This window comes from Schistocerca americana, chromosome 2, assembly GCF_021461395.2.
Source record: "Schistocerca americana isolate TAMUIC-IGC-003095 chromosome 2, iqSchAmer2.1, whole genome shotgun sequence".
Taxonomy (NCBI): Eukaryota; Metazoa; Arthropoda; class Insecta; order Orthoptera; family Acrididae; genus Schistocerca; species Schistocerca americana.
The window spans coordinates 891,160,260-891,185,826 of NC_060120.1; the positions used below are offsets into that span (position 1 = coordinate 891,160,260).

The window sequence follows — 25,567 nt, forward strand, 5'->3', positions numbered from 1 at the left end:
CACGTATTATGCAGGAACGTCCACTGCACTCAGCTTATGTGGCTGTGGCGTGGTTCCACAGTCCCCCACATCATCCCAGTTTTGCGAGAACGCAACTGTTTACACACCTCTATTTTCATTCAAGATTGGGTACCACAACACATTGTTTGCCTGGTGAAGATGTGCTTAGGGAAACCTACAGTAATGACCGCATCATCTCTAGGCAGTTTCAAGAGTTGTGGCCTTGCAAATCCTCTGACCTACATCATGTGACTCCTGGTTGTGGGATATCTCAAAGATCGTGTCCATCACTGTTGTATCTGAACTCTTTCTGACCTGAAGGATGACATACGAAGACATATCGCTCTGATTTCACTGTATGTACTGCAAGCAACTGCCAACCATGCAGTGTTATGGTTGCAACAGACTGTTGAGTTGAAAGCACATATTGAACACGTCGTGACTTGTGGCCATATCCTAACAAATGTGCCAGAACTATGTGTTCGATCGTTCCTCCCCTTTTCCTGCAACCACACCACATTATGACTGCCTACAGCGCCATACATCTACATCTACATGGATACTCTGCAAATCACATTTAAGTGCTGGCAGAGGGTTCATCGAACCACCTTCACAATTCTCTATTATTCCAATCTCGTAAGCGGGCGGAAAGAACGAACACCTTATCTTTCCGTACGATCTCTGATTTCTCTTATTTTATCGTGATGATCGTTTCTTCCTATGTAGGTCGGTGTCAACAAAATATTTTCCCATTCTGAGGAGAAAGTTGGTGATTGGAATTTCGTGAGAAGATTCCGTCGCAACGAAAATCGCCTTTCTTTTGATGATGTCCAGCCCAAATCCTGTATCATTTCTGTAACACTCTCTCCAATATTCAGCGATAATACAAAACGTGCTGCCCTCCTTTGAACATTTTCGATGTACTCCGTCAGTCCTTTCTGGTAAGGATCCCACATCGCGCAGCAGTATTCTAAAGGAGGACGGACAAGCGTAGTGTAGGCAGTCTCCTTAGTAGATCTGTTACATTTTCTAAGTGTCCTGCCAATAAAACGCAGTCTTTGGTTAGCCTTCCCCACAACATTTTCTATGTGTTCCTTCCAATTTAAGTTGTTCGTAATTGTAATACCTACGTATTTAGTTGACTTTACGGCTTTTAGATTAGGCTGATTTATCGTGTAACCGAAGTTTAACGAATTCCTTTTAGCACTCATGTAGATGACTTAGGGCCAACTGCCAATTTTCGCACCATTCCGATATCTTTTCTAAACCGTTTTGCAATTCCTTTTGATCTTCTGATGACTTTATTGGTCGATAAACGACAGCGTCATCTGCAAACAACCTAAGACGGCTGCTCAGATTATCCCCCAAATCGTTTATATAGATAAGGAACAGCAAAGGGTCTATGACACCACCTTGGGGAACACCAGAAATCACTTCTGTTTTACTCGATGACTTTCCGTCAGTTACTACGAACTGTGACCTCTCTGACGGGTCACATAACTGAGACGATATTCAAATGGTTCAAATGGCTCTAAGCACTATGGGACTCAACATGTGAGGTCATCAGTCCCTAGACTTAGAACTACTTAAACCTAACTAACCTAAGGACATCACAAACATCCTTGCCCGATGCAGGATTCGAACCTGCGACCGTAGCAGCAGCGAGACGATATTCCATAAGCACGCAATTTCACTACAAGCTGCTTGTGTGGCACAGTGCCAAAAACCCAGCGGAAATCCAGAAATACGGAATCGATCTGAAATCCTTTGTGAGTAGCACTCAACACTTCATGTGAATAAAGAGCTAGTTGTGTTTCACAGGAACGATATTTTCATCTGTTATTTTCCATCATACTCCACGAGCGCACCACCTACGAATACCTTCGACGTCTGAGCACCCTGTAATGTATAACAATCCGTACTGCAGCTTTTGGAGCACCATCAATTTAATATTATAACGGCCCAGTACGATCACAGCTTAAATTGCTGTGAGTGAAGCACTGAAATTTATATTCATGAGTGTCACAAATATTTGGCTGTGTTTTCCAGATTATATCGCGATTTTCACGTCACGATTTCTGATGGTGTCGTTAGGCTGGGACGTAATAGCACAGCCTAAATTGCTGTGAGCGAAGAAATAGGCTGTACGTTGTTTTGCAGCCAGAGTGGGCGAGGCCTGCTGCCATTTTAAGTAGACCAAAACATTGTCAGACTACTGTTTACGGTTGCTTCTTGTTTATTATTTCGTCGTGTGCATGCTACATCTATTTTAAATACTAAAAATTACAGAGCGTGCTTGAATAACATAGTGTCAGGAAGGTAATTTCGAACATTTTTTCTGTTGTTGAATCCTTATGTACTCTATTAATATGACACATTTAGCATCATTAATGTATCTTGTTTTTGTTGATGCATTTCGAATAATGAAGAAGAGAAGGATGTGATGTGAAAAGGATGTTTTCGTAATGCATTTTATTGCACTTTTACTATATTGGTAGCAAATGAAGCTGGAACTCCAAAACCAATGCTTGTTTACTTACTGGTACTGCTTCTTGACCGTTACATGTTCAGCATTCAACTATTATGAACTACATTTTTAATGACCACATTTGCAAAAACCTTACCTACGAGTTATTTGTTTGCCTAAAAACGTGTGCAATGAGGAAAGAAGCAAGGCGTGCTATCGTATCTTGTGCATGACACCAAAGAGAACGATTATTGAAGTGTCAAAGACACAGAACTGCGTGGAGGTATACCTCCATGCAGAATAGAGTTCTTGTTTTATTAGATTGTTAGACCATTAGTTTCACTGTAGTTTCCAAAATTTCTCATTTTGACGTCTTACCTATGACGCGTCATTCAGTGTGTGACCAATAATAGCATTTACGGGGTAAAAAACGTTATAAATTTTTGAACATCTTTCAGCATTGTGGAATGCTGTAAATGTGATTAAGGGAATGGACTCAAACGCTGAAGAGCCCTTAAAATATACATTTTGCTTTAACACGTATATAAGTAACTTTTTAGTAATGATAGCCTAACCTGTGTAAGATGTAGGCCTACGTTTCCAACAGTAGCCTGTTTGCTTCTTTTCGCGGTATATTTCCCGCCAGTAAGAGTTTTTCAGGAATAGCCAAACACAGCACAAATGGATTGCGCGGCTACTTTCGTCATCTGCTTGATTTTCTTTCTAATTTCATTTTGAGGTTTTGAAAGTATATATGCTTTATGATATACCAATAGTTAGTTAGTTAGTTTCATGTTCCATGTATCATTTGTCATATATACTGACATAATTTTTTTTTTTGTTGTAAGAACTCCTCCATGGTGATCATTTATTAGTTTTTACGTTTTTTTAATTAAAGACAGGCATATATTAGCAATTCCTACCCATCACCATTTACACAATACAGTAGATAATCTTCTGTGGAATAGGAGTAATCAAAAAGAAACGTTGTCAGTTTTAGTTTGTGCCACAAACATGGTTCAAATGGCTCTGAGAACTATGGGGCTTAACTTCTGAGGTCATCAGTCCCCTAGAACTTAGAACTACTTAAACCTAACTAACCTAAGGACACCACACATATCCATGCCCGAGGCAGGATTCGAACCTGCGACCGTAGCAGTAGCGCGGTTCCAGACTGAAGCGCCTAGAACCGCTCGGCTACTCCGGCCGGCAAAACCACTAGAATAAGAGTAAACAGTGCAACAATAATTCATGTATACAAAAGAAAATATTGCTTGAGGGGCTCCACTTAAGAATGAAATGTGATTCCATTAAACTTTAGACTACCATCAGATCGATTAGAACACCCGTAAACAATGCAAGCTGGTATTTTTGTTGAAACAAGTACATCTCCAAACAATCACAGCACCCAGCACTGTTGAAACTGGGCACGGGCACGTCAGTGACGTCACAAGGAAGTATCGCCGCGGTGAACTGTGGAGATATGAATGCGATGAATCTTAGTGTTTTGGGCTAGTTAAGATGCGAACATCGGCTTTCATTTTGTGATGTAATAACGCCTCCCTTCTTTTTATACCTACATGATATTAAATGAAATATGTAATAGTATGTCACGAATTACGTGCAGATATTACACCGTGAAACAATGAAAGAAAGAAAAGACTGTGCCGTGGCCGTGCTATTAACTGTTTATTATACAACATGGAGTGCAACGGATGCTTGCTCGAAGAAGCTCCTTTAAACTGCGTGAATAAGGCTACTTGGGTGGTAGACAATAATGTCCTACCAAAAACCATGGACTGCTTACAGTGCTGTGTTCCAGCTGGTTTCACGCGTTAGTCGAAAGATCGATATGCAAATCTCATTCAAGCTAAAGTAGCAGGAAGTGCGATGTTATTCTAGGATAACGGTACCCAAAATACATTTACAAATTCCAAAGTCTGCAACTTTTTAAAACAGTCAAAACACTATCTGGATGCTGCAGCCTGAGTTTTTATCCGAAGGTGCTCTTATGGGCGTTGAAATGTGTTTGCGTTTTAGTATTACCATATCGATATGTTTTTCGTGTTGTAAGTGTTTGCATATCATGTAGCTGAGACGGAAATGGTTAACCAGTGCCGCATTCAACTGGATGATTGGGAGCAGGGGGGTTACTCAGACAGGAAAGGAGAAACGGCCGGCCGGAGTGGCCGTGTGGTTCTAGGCGCTACAGTCTGGAGCCGAGCGGCCGCTCCAGTCGCAGGTTCGAATCCTGCCTCGGGCATGGACGTGTGTGATGTCCTTAGGTTAGTTAGGTTTAATTAGTTCTAAGTTCTAGGCGACTGATGACCTCAGAAGTTAAGTCACATAGTGCTCAGAGCCATTTGAAAGGAGAAACGACTGGAAACTAACTGAATCGTTTTTTTTTTATTATTTTTTATTTGGTTGTTCCCTTGGATTGGTTTCACATAAAGGAACGAATGAATAATTCAACAGATAAATACACAACGGAATGAGTCGTTTCCAATAGCCTACTGAATCGATTGTTTCCAATCAGTTATACCCATCACTAGCTATGATTAATTTCTTGGTTGGGTTCCTGTTATCATATTGACACATTAATGTCTTGAGAATTTTCAATCACAGTTCAGGATGCTGCGAAACCCGCAAATAATTTGAACGATCATCATCTGAGGGGTTGCAATCTAAAAGTGTATTTACAGATCTGATTTTTGATGTCAATATACCAGACGCCCATTCTGCTGACTATCATTCACTTGTCACAATCTGCTGTTCTGTACTCTTCGCTAATTTGTCATCTGATTTCATTACATTTGTGTGGTTGGAGGATCTGTCACAAAACAGAGGAATGTTATATTTTACATTTCACCAGGTAATGGAGTTAATTTGCTATAAATTTTATTGATCTTGTTGCAAAGGTCGTCTTTTTTTCACTTTATTATGATTTCATTCCCCTGCCCCATTTGGGCAGGGGAGGGCTGTCAGCGGCACAGTCCGCCGCTCTTCAGCCGAGTGGCAGGACAACTAAAATAAGAATAAAATGTTACATACATAAGGCGATAAAAAAGGGGAACATATAACAGAGTAATGGGAGAAAATGGAGGTAAAAATAGATTGGCATGGAGACGTTCATGGGGGACAGTTAAAAAAGTCACCAGAAAGTTAAAAACACAGTTGGCGATTCTTAAAACACAGAGAAGACACTGAATGGACATGTACAGGTTAAAAGTCGGCCATCGTATTAACAACATTGCAGAACAACACACTTAAAACCCATTTATAGCACACACGACAAAGAATAAAACTGCCAGGTGAGACCTGCTGAGGGAAAAGTCAGAGAGGGTGGAAAAGGAGGGGAGAGCAAGGGGCAGCAGGGGAAGTGACGGGATGAAGAGAGTAGGGGCGTCAGTGGGTACACAAAGAGGCAGGAGACAAGTGGAGTGGGAGATGAAGAGGGAAGACAGGGCAGGAGGGAGTGCATAGACACTGAAAGGGGGCACAAGAGAAGGAGGGGGAAGCCGCTCAGGAGGAGGGAGGGGGAGGAGAGGGAGCCCTGAGGAGGAGGCAGGAAGATGGGGTTAGAGTTGGTAGGAAGGGTAGATGTCAGGGCGAAGCTCATCATCCGGTAGGGGTAGATGGTGGAAGTTGGGTTGGGAAAGGAGATGGAGGGTGTGGGGATGGAGAGAGGGTGGGGTACAACGGTAAAGGTGCGGCAAGTGGTTGGGGGTGGAGAGGAAGGGAGACACTAGGGGGTGAGGGGGATCAAGACGGCAGACAATATATAGTGTGCGGATGTGTCCAAGGAAAAGGAGAAGGTGGGAGAAGGGGATGAGGTCATAGAGGATGCGCGTGGGGGACGGATTGCCGATACAGAAGGTGAGGCGGAGCGCATGGCGTTCGAGGATTTGGAGGGCTTTATAGAACTGGGGAGAGGCGGAAATCCAAGCTACGTTGGCATAACAGAGGATGGGGCAGATCAAGGATTTGTAGGTGTGAAGGATGGTGGAAGGATGCAGACCCCACGTCTGGCCGGACAGGAGTTTCAGGAGGCGGAGGCGGTTGTGAGCTTTGTTTTAGATGGTAAGGAGATGGGGTGGTCCAGGTGAGGTGATGGTCGAGTGTGAGGCCAAAGTATTTGAGGGTAGCAGTAGGTGGATAGGACGGCCATAAATGGTGAGGTAGAAATCATGGAGGCGGAAGGAGCGGGTGGTGCGGCCTATGATGATCGCCTGGGTCTTGGAGGGGGCTAGGAAGGCGGTGTCATCAGCAAACTGGAGAAGATGAACAGGTGGGGGAGGTTTGGGCATATCAGCAGTGTGCAGGAGATAGAGGAGAGGGGAAAGGACAGAACCTTGGGGCACGCCAGCAGAGGGATAGAAAATGCAGGAGTTGGAATTGTGGATAGTCACATAGGAGGGATGATGGGAGAGGAAGGAAGCAATGAGACGGATGAAGTTGATGGAGAGAGCATAGGTCTGGAGTTTGAAGAGGAGCCCGGGATGCCAGACACAGTCATAGGCGTTCTGGAGATCAAGGGAAACAAAGATAGTGGAGCGACGGGAGTTAAGTTGGAGGGAAAGAAGATTGGTAAGGTTAAGGAGCTGGTCGTTGGTGGAGAAGGAAGGCCGGAAGCCACATTGGGTAAGGGGAAGGAGGTGGTGCTGGTTAAGGTGGCGGCAAATACAGTGAGAGAGGATGGCCTCGAAGACCTTACTGAACACGGAGGTGAGGCAGATGGGACAATAGTAAGAGGTATCAGAGGGGGGTTTATTAGGTTTAGGGAACAGCAGGACACGGGAAGTCTTCCACAAGTCGGGGTAAAATCCAGTGGAGAGGAGGTCATTGTACAGGGTAGCATGGACAGACAGGAAGGATGGGGGGATTCCTTGAGGTGGCGGTAGGTGACGCCATCATGACCAGGGGTTGTGTTGCGCTTGGAGCGGAGGATGAGTGTGATGTCTTGTGCGTTGATGGGAGTGTTGATGTCTGAGGGGGGTAACCGATCCAAGTACTGGAAGCTAGGGGCGAGCGGGGGGACAGAGGTGTCAGTGCTGTCAAGGACGGTGGGGGAGAGGGAGTAATCAAAATGGTGATCATCAGGAATGGAGAAGACCTCAGATAGGTGGGAAGCAAAATGGTTAGCCATACTGAGGTTGTCAGGAAAGGGTTGATCATCATGGAGGATGGGGTAATGTGGGGTAGGATGGCTACCAGTAAGGTGGTGGAAGGCTGACCAGTATTTGGAGGGAGGGTGGAGTTGAGGCGTGTGCATGTCTGGTGCCAGTCCTGGCATTTCTTGCAAAGGTCGTCCAAAATTACTGTTCTAAAATACTTGTCAATCACTGTTGCATCCATGTACACTAATAGAAATAAATTATTTGCCTCTGTGCATCGTAACCCTTTCTTTAGTACAAGGTTATTATAATTAAAGTTAAACTTTCAAAACATTGTAGAAATAAAGCCACTGTTCAGAATGACGTTAAATTGCAACGGAATATTATCGGAGAAGGGGGAAAATGTATGGCAGAAGAAAAACAAGAGTGTGAAAATTGATCAATAGATGGCGCTGTATGTTTCAGAATACGTAAATGAAAGCACCTGTCATGCGTACGACCCATTGAAGTTGGTATAAACACACCAGGTACACGGCTTTTCCTCCTTTCGCGTCTGCAATGTTCGCCATGACTGTCTCAATGCAGAATCACGCTCTGCTTGTAAAGCTGTATTACAGGAATGATGACTGTGTACACGTCGCTCTGCAGAAGTTCCGGACACTGTAGGGTTTAAAATAGGCGTTGGTCTCATGACTGCCGTGGGTCTGGAGAAAATTATTCGGAAATTCGAAAAGACAAATTCTTATGGTGTGCAACCTCGTAGAGGGTGGAAACGAATTGATTTCACGTCAGAGGAAGCAGTGGCCACAGCAATGCAAGAGGAGACGGAGTGGTGGTGTGTAAACATGTAGTGCGCGGAGAATTGTCCGAACATTGGACATACCCGTGAGCACGGTGCGTAAAATTCTACGAAACATCCTTCTTTGTTATCCATTCAGAATTGCTCACGTGCACGAGTTGCTTCCTGTTGACCTGCCAGCAAGAGAGACCTTGGATTTAGCATTTGTTGCTCGCATGGAAGTGGACAATGATTGGCCGTGACAGATTTTGTGGACAGAAAACGCCCACTCCCATCTGACAGAATATGTCAATGCACAGAATTGTCGAATATGAGCAACGGAAAATCCACACGCAAATCAACCAGTACCACTTCGTCCAGAAAAGATCACTGTGTGGTGCATGTTTACCTCATCATTTATCATAGGGCCAAATTTTTTTGAAGAAAAAGGTACTTCCGGCCCTGTTACCTGTACCGTCATTGATAAGCACTATGGGTGTCTTTTGCGCAACCATGTCATTCCAGCTCTCCTACAGCGTGCATGTGTGAATGGGATCATTTTTATGCAAGATGGCGCACCTCTGCACATTGCAAATCCAGTTAAGCAGCTGCTGAAGCGCCATTTCGGAAATGCTTGAATTACCAGCCGCCATTTCCCTACCGCCTGGCCGTTCCGACCACCTGATCTTAATCCATGTGGCCCTGGCTGTAGGGCTATCTGAAAGATGTTGTGTTCAGTGTTCCGATTGCAAACTTAGCTGCAAGCTGCATTGAAGGCACATATTGTGCGACACGTTCTGAACGTGACCCCGGAAACACTTCGATCTGTGGTGGAACATGCTGTTTCTCAATTTCAACTTAGTGTAGAAAACGGTGGGCAGCATATTGAACATACACTCCTGGAAATGGAAAAAAGAACACATTGACACCGGTGTGTCAGACCCACCATACTTGCTCCGGACACTGCGAGAGGGCTGTACAAGCAATGATCACACACACGGCACAGCGGACACACCAGGAACCGCGGTGTTGGCCGTCAAATGGCGCTAGCTGCGCAGCATTTGTGCACCGCCGCCGTCAGTGTCAGCCAGTTTGCCGTGGCATACGGAGCTCCATCGCAGTCTTTAACACTGGTAGCATGCCGCGACAGCGTGGACGTGAACCGTATGTGCAGTTGACGGACTTTGAGCGAGGGCGTATAGTGGGCATGCGGGAGGCCGGGTGGACGTACCGCCGAATTGCTCAACACGTGGGGCGTGAGGTCTCCACAGTACATCGATGTTGTCGCCAGTGGTCGGCAGAAGGTGCATGTGCCCGTCGACCTGGGACCGGACCGCAGCGACGCACGGATGCACGCCAAGACCGTAGGATCCTACGCAGTGCCGTAGGGGACCGCACCGCCACTTCCCAGCAAATTAGGGACACTGTTGCTCCTGGGGTATCGGCGAGGACCATTCGCAACCGTCTCCATGAAGCTGGGCTATGGTCCCGCACACCGTTAGGCCGTCTTCCGCTCACGCCCCAACATCGTGCAGCCCGCCTCCAGTGGTGTCGCGACAGGCGTGAATGGAGGGACGAATGGAGACGTGTCGTCTTCAGCGATGAGAGTCGCTTCTGCCTTGGTGCCAATGATGGTCGTATGCGTGTTTGGCGCCGTGCAGGTGAGCGCCACAATCAGGACTGCATATGACCGAGGCACACAGGGCCAACACCCGGCATCATGGTGTGGGGAGCGATCTCCTACACTGGCCGTACACCACTGGTGATCGTCGAGGGGACACTGAATAGTGCACGGTACATCCAAACCGTCATCGAACCCATCGTTCTACCATTCCTAGACCGGCAAGGGAACTTGCTGTTCCAACAGGACAATGCACGTTCGCATGTATCCCGTGCCACCCAACGTGCTCTAGAAGGTGTAAGTCAACTACCCTGGCCAGCAAGATCTCCGTATCTGTCCCCCATTGAGCATGTTTGGGACTGGATGAAGCGTCGTCTCACGCGGTCTGCACGTCCAGCACGAACGCTGGTCCAACTGAGGCGCCAGGTGGAAATGGCATGGCAAGCCGTTCCACAGGACTACATCCAGCATCTCTACAATCGTCTCCATGGGAGAATAGCAGCCTGCATTGCTGTGAAAGGTGGATATACACTGTACTAGTGCCGACATTGTGCGTGCTCTGTTGCCTGTGTCTATGTGCCTGTGGTTCTGTCAGTGTGATCATGTGATGTATCTGACCCCAGGAATGTGTCAATAAAGTTTCCCCTTCCTGGGACAATGAATTCACGGTGTTCTTATTTCAATTTCCAGGAGTGTATTTTGCGCTAGTCACGCAGAAATTAATAATCCAATTTGATTTTGATTGATGCTTTTCATGCGGTTTTTGGTCTCAAGACAATTAAAAACCGATTTTTCCTATCCAATGTGATATGTATGACCTTGCCGTGGTGGATGGGCTTATGTAACTAACAGTATCATACATGTACACCCATGCCCACTGAGTAGTACAGTTTAACATCAAACGTACACCTTAGGCATTGTTGCATGATTCATTTGTCATTTGTAGTCGACCACTATTAAATTATGATGCTTACAGCGCCATCTATTGCTACATTTTGTATCTGTCTATTTTTGTTCTGCCATACGTTTCCCCCGTTCTCCATAATATTCTGTTGCAATGTGACGTCATTCTGACCAGTGTGTTGTTTCTATAGCAGTTTGAAAGTTTAACTTTAATTATAATCACCCTGCATATCTAACTTACGACAGGTATGTAGGCTCTCCACGTTCCTCCGTCCTATGCTTCTTCCTTAATCTGCTGCTGACTTTGGCTGTCTTTAATACCACATAGAATTCCAAGTCTTTTTATCCTCTTCTCCCATTCTTCCAGTAAAGGACATTATTTATCACCAATGTATTTGGACAGATTGCACATTATATAAAAAAGGATAGTTGGAGATTGAAGCAGTCTTTCTTCCTGTGCCTCACACGCATTTGGAATGGGAAGTATCCCTAAAATATGATACCACACCTAAATATCCTCTGTCATGCACTTCACAGTGGTTTGCAGAGAGTGTATGTGAATGCAGATATAGATCATTTGGCTCCAGTTCATTGCTTTTGTCTAACACTATACAAAACCACTTTTGAGACATATACGTGGTTTCTGCTCTTTCAGACACATCTGAAAGAACAGACGTTACATCTATAATTAAGGTGATAATGGCCAATGATCCCTACAGTGCAGATGTACACCAGGCTTGAACCCTTACAGGGATCGGCTAGATGCCACGAGTAAGGAGACTAATGAGCGGGGGCACTACATCAGTACTTTGTGGTATAAGTTGAGAATTTGGGTTTGACAGATGTGCTAGGGTAGTCTGGACAGTTGTGGTGACTCTGTGTCTGGGTGGCATAGTAGTCAGCACATCTGCCTAGTAAGCAGGGGACCTGGGTTCAAATCTCAAGTCTGGCACAAATTTTCATCTTGCCCCGTTTAAGTAAATCTGTGACCACTGGCAGCTAATGTCTTTGCATCTTGACTGTTGACACAATCTGGAAACAGTTTCAATACATGTTCAGTTCTTTCACTACAGTGAATATTCCAAATTTCTTCCTCTTTTTCACATAAGTTGCAAAAGGTCCACTGCATTGACTATCTTGGTCTGATGAAGACAAGTTATTTGACACTATTTGTGATACAACTGGCTTGTGTCTCTTGGAAGTGTCACTGTGGAATGCTTTGCCCGCGTCCGTCTGCATCACATCCCTGCCACACTGCCGCCAGACATCCATGGTACACCATGTCTGTGTGCCCTGTACCTTAGACGGTGCCCTTTCTGTTGGATGTTCAGATATTTTGGTCATAGACTGTAGCTCTTCATTGCCCACAATATAGTTTATTTATTGTACTTTCTGTATGGCAACGATCACAATGACTTCATTTAGAAACAGGATGGAGCCCTAACCACACTTCCTTAGTGGTGTACAAGCATTTATTAACAATGAGTTTCCTCAAGGATGAGCTAGCATTAGGAATTCTACTGATTCTTGACTGCCTCATTGATTACCTAGTTTGTATTATCACAGTTAACTGTCTTAGTGTTTCTGCCTATGAGCATTTGTGAAAGACTCGGTTATCTGTCCCTCCCAAATACTGTAGGTTAACTTGTAAACCATATAACAACAGCAGGGACTGCAGTAATATCATAGTAGTTGCACAACCATAGGACATCTTTAAGTGTCATGTAATAGTAATTTGCATCAGAAGGAATGCATACTGAGCATTGACAAAAACTGTAAGTAAACGTTTTATATTTGGAAATACTGATCCCGTCATAAGTTATCACAAGATTCTATATTCAGAGAGAGAAAAAAGGGAGGAAAGAAAATAATTTTTTTTCCATATGGATTACATTAATTATGTAACATTTCATATTCACGTAATATACCTAAAATTTAAATGAGTGGCGAGGGATAAATAACCAGCACTTATTTTAAACACAGTAAATTGTAAAAAGTGGAAGATATTTCTGCAAATCCTGTTTCCAGTTTATTAGCCTTAATTCTCACAACTCTGCATTTGCTAGATATAATCCAGTGAATAAAATCACTGATTTGTTGCAACCATGTGGGATAGCAGAATAATACACTAGAGCACTGTCAGTTTTTTGGTTTGCCTAGTTTGTATTTTATGGAAACTAATTTCATGTGCCATAATGAAGAGACATAAAACTGCAATAAGGCAAGGACCTATTGCTCCAAAAGTTAACATGAAGTCCTTAAAGTGAGTCATAAGTGTAGCACACTCCCACAGACTTCAGGTGCTGGTAACTTACTTTTAAGCACCCTCTTATGTTGTTGTCAGACATATGCCAAAAATGAACTTTACAAAAACTGACTTGCAACAAAGAAGTTATAGGCTAAATGGTTCAGTCCATAAACTCATTTGATATTATCCTCAGTTCCAGCAGTCTGTAACGCACTTAATGCAAAGGTGCATAGAAATTTAGCACAATCCTGGGAAGCTTGTAAATCTGCTACGAAATACAGAAAAAAAGACATATCTTGGATACTGTTTGGGTATATGATGACACATCACAAATTCAAGCATAACATGATAGCAGAGAACACTCTACCTCTTACTGATGATGAAGGCTGTAGTCAAAAGCTATATGTGAGTGCCTTTTAATTGTGTCTGTCTGCAACTTGACATGTCAAACTTCTATTTCTATTTTATTTACTTATTTATTTATTCATTTAATCAAGTGCTCTGGAACAGAAAGCATTGAGAAGCTCATAAATTTTCTAATTCAAGTGTAATTTAATTTTTACAGGGATGCCATACGGAATGGTACCAGTATTGGAAATAAATGGAAAACAAGTAGCCCAGTCAAATGCCATAGCACGTTATCTTGCCAGGCAATATGGGCTAGCTGGTAAAGATGAGTGGGAAAGCTTACAATGTGATGTACTTGTTGATACTCTCTCTGACTTAAAGCAAGGTATTCTTTTACACTTCATTGCTAAATTTTTTTAGGATAAATTGTATCAGTGAAATTTCTTAACACTATAGGGTCTAGTCTTCTATCGAATAGAGATACAGATATACTAACAAAGAAGCTTGTTGGTAACAGTTCCATGTCCATTTCTCACAAATAAGACACTTCAGTATGGTTATACTAATCTGTTGATAGGGAGTAAAATACAAAAATGTGAAAAATCTAATTTGTCCTGTTTAATTGTCTAATACACTCTTTTTATTTTATACTGCTGTGTGTCTGTCTTGAATGAGTAATACAGGGTGTTTCAAAATGAATGTACAGGTTCTAAGGCTCTGTAACATTTATTACATTCAACTTACAATAATAAATAATACATCAAATGAAAGAGCAGCTGAAACAGTTTTTCTAACAAGTGTTCAATGGGATCACCATTCATCTGACATCGAGTTGGTGTGGGAGTTCTTCCCAAACTTTGATTGGTGGGTCTGGTATAATTGTTGCAACAATACTGTTTCTAAAGTCAGATGGTTCAGTGGGTAGCAGACACACATATACAAGATCCATTATGAATCCCAAATGTAAAAGTCATGTTGGGTCAGCTCTTGTGTGAACCTGCAGGTAATGCAAAGCAAGCTCTGGCATTCGGCCCCTTGTGGCAAATGCAGTGTTAAGGTACAAAGTCGTTTAACCAATCGTGCACTGAGTTATGCCAATGAGAAGGCACACCATCCTGCTGCCAAATAAAGTTCTGTGGTTCAGCTTCTTCCAGCTGAGGAAAAGAGCCATAATTTAGAGCATCAAGATAATAAATACCTGTAATAGTTGCTTCACCAAAAAAGAAAGGCTCCTCATAAACTTCCGCCAGGATATGGCACAGAAAAATTCAGCTTAGTCTCTTTCCAGCTATAGCATCTCATGGGAATTTGTTGACCCCCAAATGTACACATTACTTGTGTTCACATTTCCACTTAAGTGAAATGTCGATTCATCACCAAAGACGACACGATACGGAAAATCTTTATTGCCATGCAGCAATGTTTTGGTTGCAAAGTTGGCACATAAACCATACTCTGTAGGCTTTGGAGCTTGTAACAACTGCCAACGATAATGTCATAGTTTTAGGTGTCTCCTTAAGTCTCCACACAGGTGTCACTAGAACTGCTAGTTCATGACTAGCCTTCTGAACAGATTTCTTGGGGCTACGCGTGAAAGTCTCTCACTTGTTCAACACGTCACTCTTGGCTTTTTCCATTCTCTTCCCTTTGCATACAGGTATACAAACAAAACTGTTTGAGTTGCTCTCTTATTTGATGTATTATTTATAATTGTAATGTGAATGTAATATATTCTGCAAAGCCTTAAAACCTGTATATTCATTTTGAAACACCATGTACTTCCTTTGCCATCACTTCCAACTGTCTAAATTTTTATCATCTCTCTTTCTACTGCTTGGATCTACAAGGAATACAGCACTCTGTTTCAAAAAGCTTAAAATGCAGCAACTTTCTCGACGTTATTGAGAATAATCCACATGTCAGTGGGTTTATTGATGAGTCCACACACAGGCCTACAACATTCTTACAGATTACTGAACTATGTAACGCATAGACAATAAAGTTTTGTGACAGCAAACTAAACTCACATCAGATTAACTTTGTGAGGGTTAATAACCTGATATCTAGACTAATGAAATATGGTACTCAGACAAAAAGTTCAAATTTTGTTGTACATATTGTAGCTGTGTGACTGCACCAGTAGGCATAAATGACTATTTGAAAATAAATTCAAACAGTATTGAAATTCAGTGTTAAAACTGTAATCTTTTCACATTTTCCTATCACTGATATATAACTGAAAACAAGAAATGTAACTGTGATGTGTTTGTTAAGACAAATGGCCATTTCTAACAACAAATGTAATCTACAGACATGAGTTGACTACCTGTCAGTCAGTATGATACCTGGAATATTTGCAAAAATGGGTAGGGAGCTAACAACATTTTTGATAATCAAATGTTATTACCATTGTTTGCTTATAGATGTGTATTACCTAGTTTTCAAGCAGCAAATCAAAATACTACTCTTAAATTTGACTGCAAGGACATTAAAGCAATAGGTGATCACTATAGCAGAGCCAATTTTGATGCATGCACTTCTGTTGTCACAAATCAGCATTAGTATACAAGAAAAGAAGCACTGATTGGGTGCACTTCTATAACCTCACCCATTAGTAGAGGTTGATAGATATTCCTTCATCCATGATGTTAGAATGGACAGCTTTAACCATCCCCAAAACATTCTGTACATAACATTTTGTACTCTCCTCTTGACTTGGAGTTCTTCACTTCAGCTGATAAAACAAGAGTCATTCAAATGCACACATTCTGTTTGCACGTTTTAGTTTGAAAATGAAAGTTCTTCACAATTTTCCAATAATGATGTGCACTTTTTTATAATTTTTGAAAAATAATTAAGATTTTAGTTTCTCATATCACTGAAAGATGTAAATAATGCAAAGAGAGTCTCAGTGGAAGCACAACCAATATATTGTAAATGATTGACTTTTTTTGAATAATCTCTAAAACTATCACCAATTTCAGATTAAACTCAAAACAGACAACATTGTGCTCTCAGATCATGTAGCGACAATATTATTTTTGTCCAGTATTCTACTGTGTGCAATATTTCATAAGTAAAGACATCAATGGTTCATTCTAAGAATTATTCGATCCAATATCCCATTAGCCTCCAGCCTCTAACAAGTTTTCACTCTATATCATCCTACTGCACCCTTGCTTGTCTCACACCCAAATTTTATGTCCTTGTTTCTTTCTCTCAATCCTTCCCCTTATACTATTTTCTTTTTGTTTCTATCAACATACTACCCTTGTGTATGTGCCAGCTGCCTCCACTACTGCTGTATGCATCAACATATTCCACACTATCACGATCCTGTCCCCAATGGTGTTCCATTGTGTTCTTTCCTCTCCTCAGCCCATTTCTCAAACTAGTAGTGTTTTTAGTTCCATATATACTGTGTTTCCATCAGCTTTTAAATATTCCATTTTTCTGACATTTATATTTACAGTTATACTAACATATCACATTAAATTTAAAAAAACACATTTTTTTTAGTTTAGTAACCAATAAAAGGTGCCAATCTTGTATTTGAATCACATTATATTGCTTTGTTTAAAAGTCAGATACTGGTATTCCACAACATTGGGATACATTACTCTCTTCATGTCAAGACGAGATACAACCCACTTAATGTGGTAGCCAACTGAACATCTAACATGATTTGCATTATATTACAAGATAGCTGTGAGGAAGATTTTTATATCTGAATAAGAGATAGAGTATAATGCAGAGAGGCCAAATGGCTACTGTGAAAAGTTATAAAGTTAGAAGTGAGAGTCGAGGCAGTTGACCCTGACTTTTAGATTGTCCCTGTCTGTTCTATCTTCTTAAGTTTTCTCCAATCTTGTCTGTTGTTAGCTATCAGTATTGAGATTTCTCCCTGTTATAACTCTTAATTTAGGGTCAGTAACATTTGTTGAACACAAATGAACTTTCTTTAAGAACAGGTTGAAATAGCCTACTAGTTCATGAGACCAAACAATAATATTCCTTTATGCAAATTTATGTAAGGCCAAGCACTCCTTTGACACAATGTATGTGTACTGTAATAATAATATGAAGCACGTTCTCTTAAGTCTGGTAGTGGCGGACACAATGTGCTTGTCAGTTGAAGTGCCATAAAACACAGGAACTGTTCCAGGTTATCAGTGGTGATGATAGTAGTTCAGTTGTGGAAGTGAAGTTGGATGATAGCATTCAAGGAAGAGACATCCTTATATATGTATATATCCCTAACATGTTCATACGGCTGGCCTGCGATATTGATAATGTTCCCATCACAGTCACCTTCATTGGACATGTGCTGTGTTACACTTATTGATACGCCCTATGTTGCATATGCACATCTGATGGTGTTTCTAAATCCATATCCCTTGACCCAGTACATCAGGCCTCCAGCTGCTTGGCCTGTGTAGGAGAAGGCAACATGTGGAAGGGGCCAGGGGCTGGGAAATGTCCAGAGGGAAGCTGTCAATGACAGTGCTGGACCCAGAGAGCCCTGCATAGGCCCAGAGATTTCTTGGAGCAGAGGTATCCCTCTAGGGCATGCCGGGCCCAGTGATTTGACTGTTAGTGAAGCAGGATCAACATTCATGGGCATACACATCAGCTTGCAGGAGTGAGAGAGCTGCAATGTGTTTGCAACATGGTGATGGTGGACTCCCCAACAACAGAATCTGCTGATAAGGGTGTTGCAATTATAGTTGGTTGTGGTGCTGGTTCAGCATGCTACATGTTATAGCCACCAACACTATTTGACACCCCCGCTGTTCTGCCACAGAGCCCCAGATTCTATCAAGATGTATATACCCATACAGACACAACTACACAGAATGGTGTAGCTGTGTCTGTTTCATGTTCTGAGGTGGAAGCAAGTGATCCAGTAGTGTCCTGTGAGAGCATGCATGAAGGAGCTCCATCAGGCTTCTGTTATTGATGGGCATGATGTAAGAAGCTATGAAGGTTTTTAGTACTGAAGCCAATTTTGCAGACCCTAAGGATTTTAACATTTGCACTTTGAAATGGTGAAGAAACCATTCTGCCAGCCCATTTGAGGCTGTATGTTAAGATGGTGTTGTAAGATGCTTAGTTCCACTGCGGGTGCAAAACATTCTAAAACCACCTAATGTGAACTGGAGATGGTTTTTAGTCACAAGGGTGTGAGGTATACTCTCTATTGTGTAGATCCATTCCAAGGCTCCCACCCTGGTTGCTACTGCTGCTGTCTGCTGGAGGTGGGTGACACACAGGTAGTGAGAGGAGGAGCCCCCAATGATTAAACACATGGATCCAAGAAGGGGTCCATGAGTTTAATTTGAACTTGGTCCCACAGCTCTTCTGATGCTGAGCATGGAAAGAACAACTGGAGTAGGGCTGGCTGATGTGCCTGGCAAACAGCACACTTCTGAACCCCGTGTGCAACTTTGTCATCCATGCAAGGCTAGCAGATGTAGCATCTTGCCAGTTGCTTCACCCTAGAAAGTGTCCTATGGGATTGATGCAGGAGTTGGAGCACCCATTGTTGCAGGAAGGGTCATGGCTACCTTGTGCTATTTATCATATTTCATAAGGAGCTCCACACCTTGCTGAACCTAAAGTTGATGCTGCCACTGGGAAAAAGGAAACCTCATTAAACAAATGTCAGTTGGCTGTGTAACTGAAAACAAATTGTTTCCTGGTGATCCATTTCAGGATCCAGACATGCTGGAGGGTGAGACAGAATGTTGAGTGGAAGTGCTATAGTGAATGGAGTATTGGAAATTTGACAAATAGAGAGTCTATCAGCGCTGACAATGTGCCATACACTCTGGGAATTTGCCTTAGTTTCAGTAAGAGACAAGAGTGGTTTATGGTTGGTAGAATGATGAAATTTGTGACCATATAAAAAATGCAAAATTTATTGACACCAAAGATAATTAATGCTTCTATTTCAGTCTAAGAATAAGTTCTTGAGGTGAAGTAAGCATATTAGCATAAACGTTAGCCTCTCTGAACCATCTTCTAACTTATGACTGAGAACATCCCGGATGCCATATGGGGAGGCACCTGTTGCCAATACCAGTGTCAGATGGGACTGGTAACTCACAAGACAGGGTGCTGATTGAAGGACTGATTTTAACTCCTGAAGAACCAGAAGATACTCTTCTGGTAGCTGGAAGTACTTATTATGGAGATGATTTAGCAGGTGAGCTATGGAGGCTGCCTGGGGAATAAATTGTGGATAGTAAATCACTTTTCCTGAAAATACTTGAAGGTCTTTAATGGATTTAGGCACAGGCATATTCTAAGTAGCCTCTACATTTTCTTTTATGGGTCAAAGGTCCTCTTTGCTGAGGTAATAGCCTAAATACGGGACCACTGGTTGAGCAAAAGCACATTTGAGAAAGTTACATTTTAGGCTTTTCTGCTCAAGGGCTGCAGTTGTAGTTGGCACAAATGTTGTTCTGTCATATGACCAGTGAGCAGGACATAACTGAGATAATTCACAGAGTAAGGAATCTCTGCAATAGTCTGTTTAATAAATGTGTGGAGTATAGTGGGAGCACTGGCCATGGCAAAAGGCAACCTTTTATATTGATAGAGTCTGAACAGTGTGCTCAAGACTAAGATCTAAAATCTTCCAACCGAAAATATGCCTCCACTCATCAATTTTAGGAAAGAGTTTTCATCCCAAAAATCTTATCTGTATGAGACAAAGATTAAGCATCAGGTCCACATGAGCATATTAATGGTTTGCATAAGGTCTCCACTCAATTGAGGAGAGCTTCCAGGCTTCCTAACCAGCACTAATGGCAAAACCCACTGATTGTAAGAAATGGGGGACAAAACTTCTTGTTGTTCTAGTCCATGTAGCTTAATCTAACCTTATCCTTAATGGGCAATGAAATCGGACAAGCTCTGAAAAATTTCAAATCTGTAATTATATTTAAAACAATATGGCCTGAAAGTCAACTGCTTCTTCTAAACGACAATATAAAAGTGCCATAAATTGTATACAAGGCAATCAGTGGCAGTGCTGGGTACTGATGAGCAAATGGAGTGCTCTTCATGATGTGACAAAGGTGCAAAGGCAAAACTGATGTGCCAGTATTGACAAAGAAATTCACCGAAATGTATTACACTGTTGCGTGTAACAAACTTTTATGCAGTGCCAACACATGATGACTGCCTGAAATGAATTGGCTAACAGAGTACTTCTGCAACTGCAATGTATATATATATTTAAAAACAAAGATGATGTGACTTACCAAATGAAAGTGCTGGCAGGTCGACAGACACACAAACAAACACAAACATACACACAAAATTCTAGCTTTCGCAACCAACGGCTGCCTCGTCAGAAAAGAGGGAAGGAGAGGGAAAGACGAAAGGATTTGGGTTTTAAGGGAGAGGGTAAGGAGTCATTCCAATCCCGGGAGCGGAAAGACTTACCTTAGGGGGAAAAAAGGATGGGTATACACTCGCGCACACACACACACATATCCAGCCACACCTATACAGACACAAGCAGACATTTACAGAGGCAAGTGAAGTCAGATAATAGCAACTGAGAAAGAGACTGCTGTTGGACCTTATATTTCCCACTATGGAAGTACATGTGACCAACCTGCAATATCAGCAGTATTCCTGCTGCAAATGCCTCACCTGAAGTGGGTGGTGTTACACATATCAATACGTCCATCTGCATATCCAGTGGGATTACTGACCTCCCATTTTGTTCTGTCTCCCTTTACCCAGGATCCTAGCTGATTGTCTCAGATTAACGTAATTCCCTATAATCTCCTCCTCTCCTTTGTCCACTAAGTGAGGTGACACAAGCATAAGACACTAGATTTGCATTTGGTAGGACAGCAGCTCAATCACCTGTCTGACCATCCATTTTCTGTATTTTCCCTCCATCACTTAAAACAAATGCCGAGATGGTCATTTCAAAAGGATACAGCCAGTTTCCTTCCCTAATCTAAGGTTGTGCTCCAGTTCTAATTATCTCATTGTTAGTGAGACATTAAATCCTAATCTTCTGTCCTTTCTTTTTAAATTGCACTTGGTAAAAAGACATCTGCTCCAGTGACTAATGCTTGCATAATACTTTACTTATGGAGTTTTATTCTACAATTTAGTAAGTGGATATTTTTTTCTATTGGCAGCTCAGTACACACAAGGGGTACCCAAGAAAAAAGAAAAGAAAAAAACAGAATAACACTGACATGGGTACAGTTTCTGTAGTATGCATTTCTACGGTAGGCGTGTGTAGCACAAATCATTGCCAGTTCAGTGCTGCCTATGTTGTTGACCTGGCTTGTTATATTTATTTGCAGTGATTGTTTTCACTAGTGATGTTTTGTTCTTGTGTCACTTTTTGTGATGGCAAGTTTAAGTGAACAATGTGCAGCTGTTTTCTACTTTGTAAAATTGCTGCTGAAACCATTCTAATGTTGAAAACAGCTTCCCAAGATGTCACTATGGGGGGAAAAAACATCAACTGCACGAGTGGTTTGCTTGATTTAAAAATGGCGACTTGTCAACTGATGACAAATCTTATTCTGTGTGTCCATAAATTGCCTGAATCAATGGAAATATTGAAAAAATTCAAGAGCTTGTGCTCACAGACTGTCAACAGATTATTGATCAACTGTCAGATACCTGTGGGTTTTCTTGGAGCTTGGTTCAGTGAATTTTAACAGAAGATTTGTGGCAGACATGAGACGGGTTATTCCACCATGACAACACACCTGCACACACAGCCATCTCTGGTAGACAGTTTTTGGCTAAAAATGGCTTGGTTCTGCTGCCCCATGCTCTTAACTCACCTGAGCTGGTTCTGTGAGGCTTTTGCTTATGTCTACGCATGAAAAGTGACACTGATTTGACAGCATTGAAGAAGTCAAGAAAAAAACGAGGGAGGAGCTGTCAGCCATTTCTAAAGATGACTGCAAAAACGTCTTGAACAATGGAAGCACTGGTGTGACAAATGTATTAGTGGTAATGGAGAGTATTTTGAAGGGAATAAAGTTGTTTTGTAAACAATTTGAAAATATATAGCTTTTAAAAAATAATTCCAGTTTCTTTTTTGGGGGGGTATCCCCTCATAAGTACAATTAACAGTATTGTTTTCATTTATATTTCTTTGCCTTCGAAAGTCAGTTATAATGCTTATTTCTTTTGTTATCCAGCACTTTTCCAGTACAGAATGGAGCCTGATCCTCTGCGGAAAGATGAAAGGAAGCAGACTCTCCTCAAGGAAACAATACCATTTTTTCTTGATAAATTTGAAAAAGTACTAGAGGAGAATGGTGGATTTTCAGTGGGAGGAGCTGTAAGTGAATATTGAAACATGCGACTCTTTCCATGGAAAATTTGAAAGTACTACTCCATTGTGTATGATTATTTACATATTTAGTACACCCTTTTTTTTCTTCTGATGTCTTGAAATTGATGCAATGCACTTGTGATTCAAGTGTAATAATGTTTCACTCAAAAACCTTGATTATGGCGACAGAGTCATCTGTAGTGTAGCACAATTTCAGGCTAGGTGATAATTTGTGAACTGATGAAGCCCACCTAAATGAATATAAAATACAGGTCATAATAACATATTGATCTACAAACACTCCAAATCTTCATTCATCATTGGCAACATTTACTCTGTACTTAAAACACACCTGTATGACAGTATGTGAATGCTGCTTAGCAACTGGTTGACCCATTTCTAATTTCAGAAAAAATCCATTCTTAGTGTCATTCACTTCATATATATTAGACTTTTCAGCAACCTTGAGTTCCCATTGTTTATTATACTTTTTTATAGAAGTAACAAAAATTGCTAGGTGAATTAAGAAACATTTATTTATTGAAGAACAAAGAATTCTCACAAAAGTATTTTATAGCATATTATGTACATGTAGTGTAAATCAACCATCAAAAATACAGTGAGGCCCTAATGTAGCTATTATCTGCACTTGTATGTAGAGATAACATATGGCCAGTACATTCTGTAAATATTTGAGAAATTGTTTTATCTTCTTACATCATACCATGTCACCTTAGATTCTGGATGGGTGAAATACTTAAGGCAGTAATGATCCTGCTATATCTCTTCTTAGTATTTCCATATTGCTAATTTTCTCCGTTCAAACATTCCTTTATTTTACCAACCTGCTTCATAATGAATGTTATTTTACTCATTTGCCATCATACATTAAATTTATGTTATGAAAGTCACTTTAATTTGGTGTTTTGATGTCTATGCATAGATTAGCCTTTGATTGACTATTAAAAAAAGAGAAAAAAACATATAAAAACATACAGTCTGTACCTACATGTACCTCTACACAGTCACCATCCAAATTCCATTTGCCATACTGTGACACCATCCTGTTTATCCTTTCATCAAAGAATGTTACCATCTGTTGCTTCAGCCAGTTGTTGAAGGCTTCCTTGAATTCATTGTCCATCATGAATAACCAGCCAGCCTTCATCTTGGAGAAGTGGTGAAAGTTGCTTGGTGCCAAGTCTGGACTGTAAAGAGGAAGTTGAAAAATCTCCCAGCCAAAAAAACATGAGTTTTTCTTTGTTTTGATTTGCAGTATGAGGTTGCACATTGTCATGAATGAGAATTATTCCTTCAGCTACTATCTTGCGCCATATGTTTTGGAATGACTTTCGAAGTTTTGTGAGAGTGATGTTACAGTATTTTCATGCATTACTGTCATGAAATCTGTTGTCAAAATTCCTTTGTGATCCCAAAAAATATCTGACCATCATGTGTGGCTTGACAATGTCAGCTTGCATTTTATGAGCACATTGGAAGCATGAACGTGCAACCACTGTCTGGACTGTTCCTTAGTTTCAGAGTTCATGTATTGTACCCATACCTCATTCCCAGAGAAACTCTCCTTTCCCTATTAAATATTACCTTCTTTACATTTAGAAGTAAACATGCAAAGTAATTCATTACTGCATTTGAATGTTGCACAGATTTCATTAGTTCATACCACCCTTCTAGCAAGCACAATTCTAGTATGGAATATATTGTGGGTATAGTAAGTTCGCATTGGTCTTCTGGGATGGGATCACTCTGACAGAGTTTATAGGTGGAGGAGTCAGATAATAGGCGGAGGCCTTCTGCCAAGCAGCCACTGGGATTCTTAACAACAGTGGTGGAACCTTTGTCTGCATGTAGGGTGATTAGGTCAGGATTTACTTTGAAGTTGTGTGTGGCTGATCTTTCATATACTGAAAGGTTGGTGTTCTGAGGAAGGGACCTGGGGAAGGATGATGAAGCTAAGTTGGAGGTAAGTCATGCCAGGCAGGAAGGTGACCAGTGGGTGGTTAGGTGGGACGGGTGGTGGATCACATTTGGGTGGTGGTATGAACTGGAAGAGGCAGGGTTTAATGTTGGAATTAGGGTGGTTTTGGTTCGAGGGATTTGTGGCAAAGAAGTGTTTTCATTGCAGGGATCAGAAGAAGAAGTGTAGGTCTTTGACAAATCCAGCATGGTTAAATTTGGGTGTAGGGCTAAAGGTGAGGCCTTTAGGTAGGACAGAAACTTCTTTGGAGCTGAGGGTTTTGGTGTAAAGGTTAACAATAGTATTGCGGGAATGTTTTGGCTCTGGATTTGGTGCAGCATGGTGATATCCACTACAGGACAGCTGGGAAATCTGGGAAAAACTCAGGAATTTTTTCATCTTGGAGAAAACCAGGAAAAACCTAGAAATTTTTTAGAATTTTGGGAATTTTTCTGTATCCCATTACTGCAAAATAATACAGCAGCAACAAAATATAAACAAGAGAAGAAAAAAATAAATAAAACTTAAGTTGAAAACGAAATGAATCATTTACAGTAACAAAACATAGTGCACACACAAGTGTCTGCCAACAGCAAAATGTGTCAAAGGCCTTAGGACAAAGACTATGCAATACTTCATAACAACCAACTGCTTGTGTCGACCATGACATCACAACTCTTTACATTAGATTCGTTTGAGCAGTTGCTAGGAGACTCTTGCGCAACCACAGTTGAGTCACGTATGAATAGTACTCCCATTCTGGCTATTAGCTACCG

General features: G+C 41.5%; 1 protein-coding gene across 1 annotated transcript in view; it reads left to right on the forward strand.

Annotated features, from left to right (window-relative positions):
* The window catches only part of LOC124595843 (glutathione S-transferase-like), a 331,038-nt gene that overhangs the window by 286,892 nt on the left and 18,579 nt on the right, over window positions 1-25,567 (forward strand). The window contains exons 4-5 of the mRNA XM_047134745.1: window positions 13,697-13,864; window positions 22,677-22,819. Coding sequence (XP_046990701.1) covers window positions 13,697-13,864; window positions 22,677-22,819 — 311 coding nt within the window. The remainder of the gene's footprint in view (window positions 1-13,696; window positions 13,865-22,676; window positions 22,820-25,567) is intronic.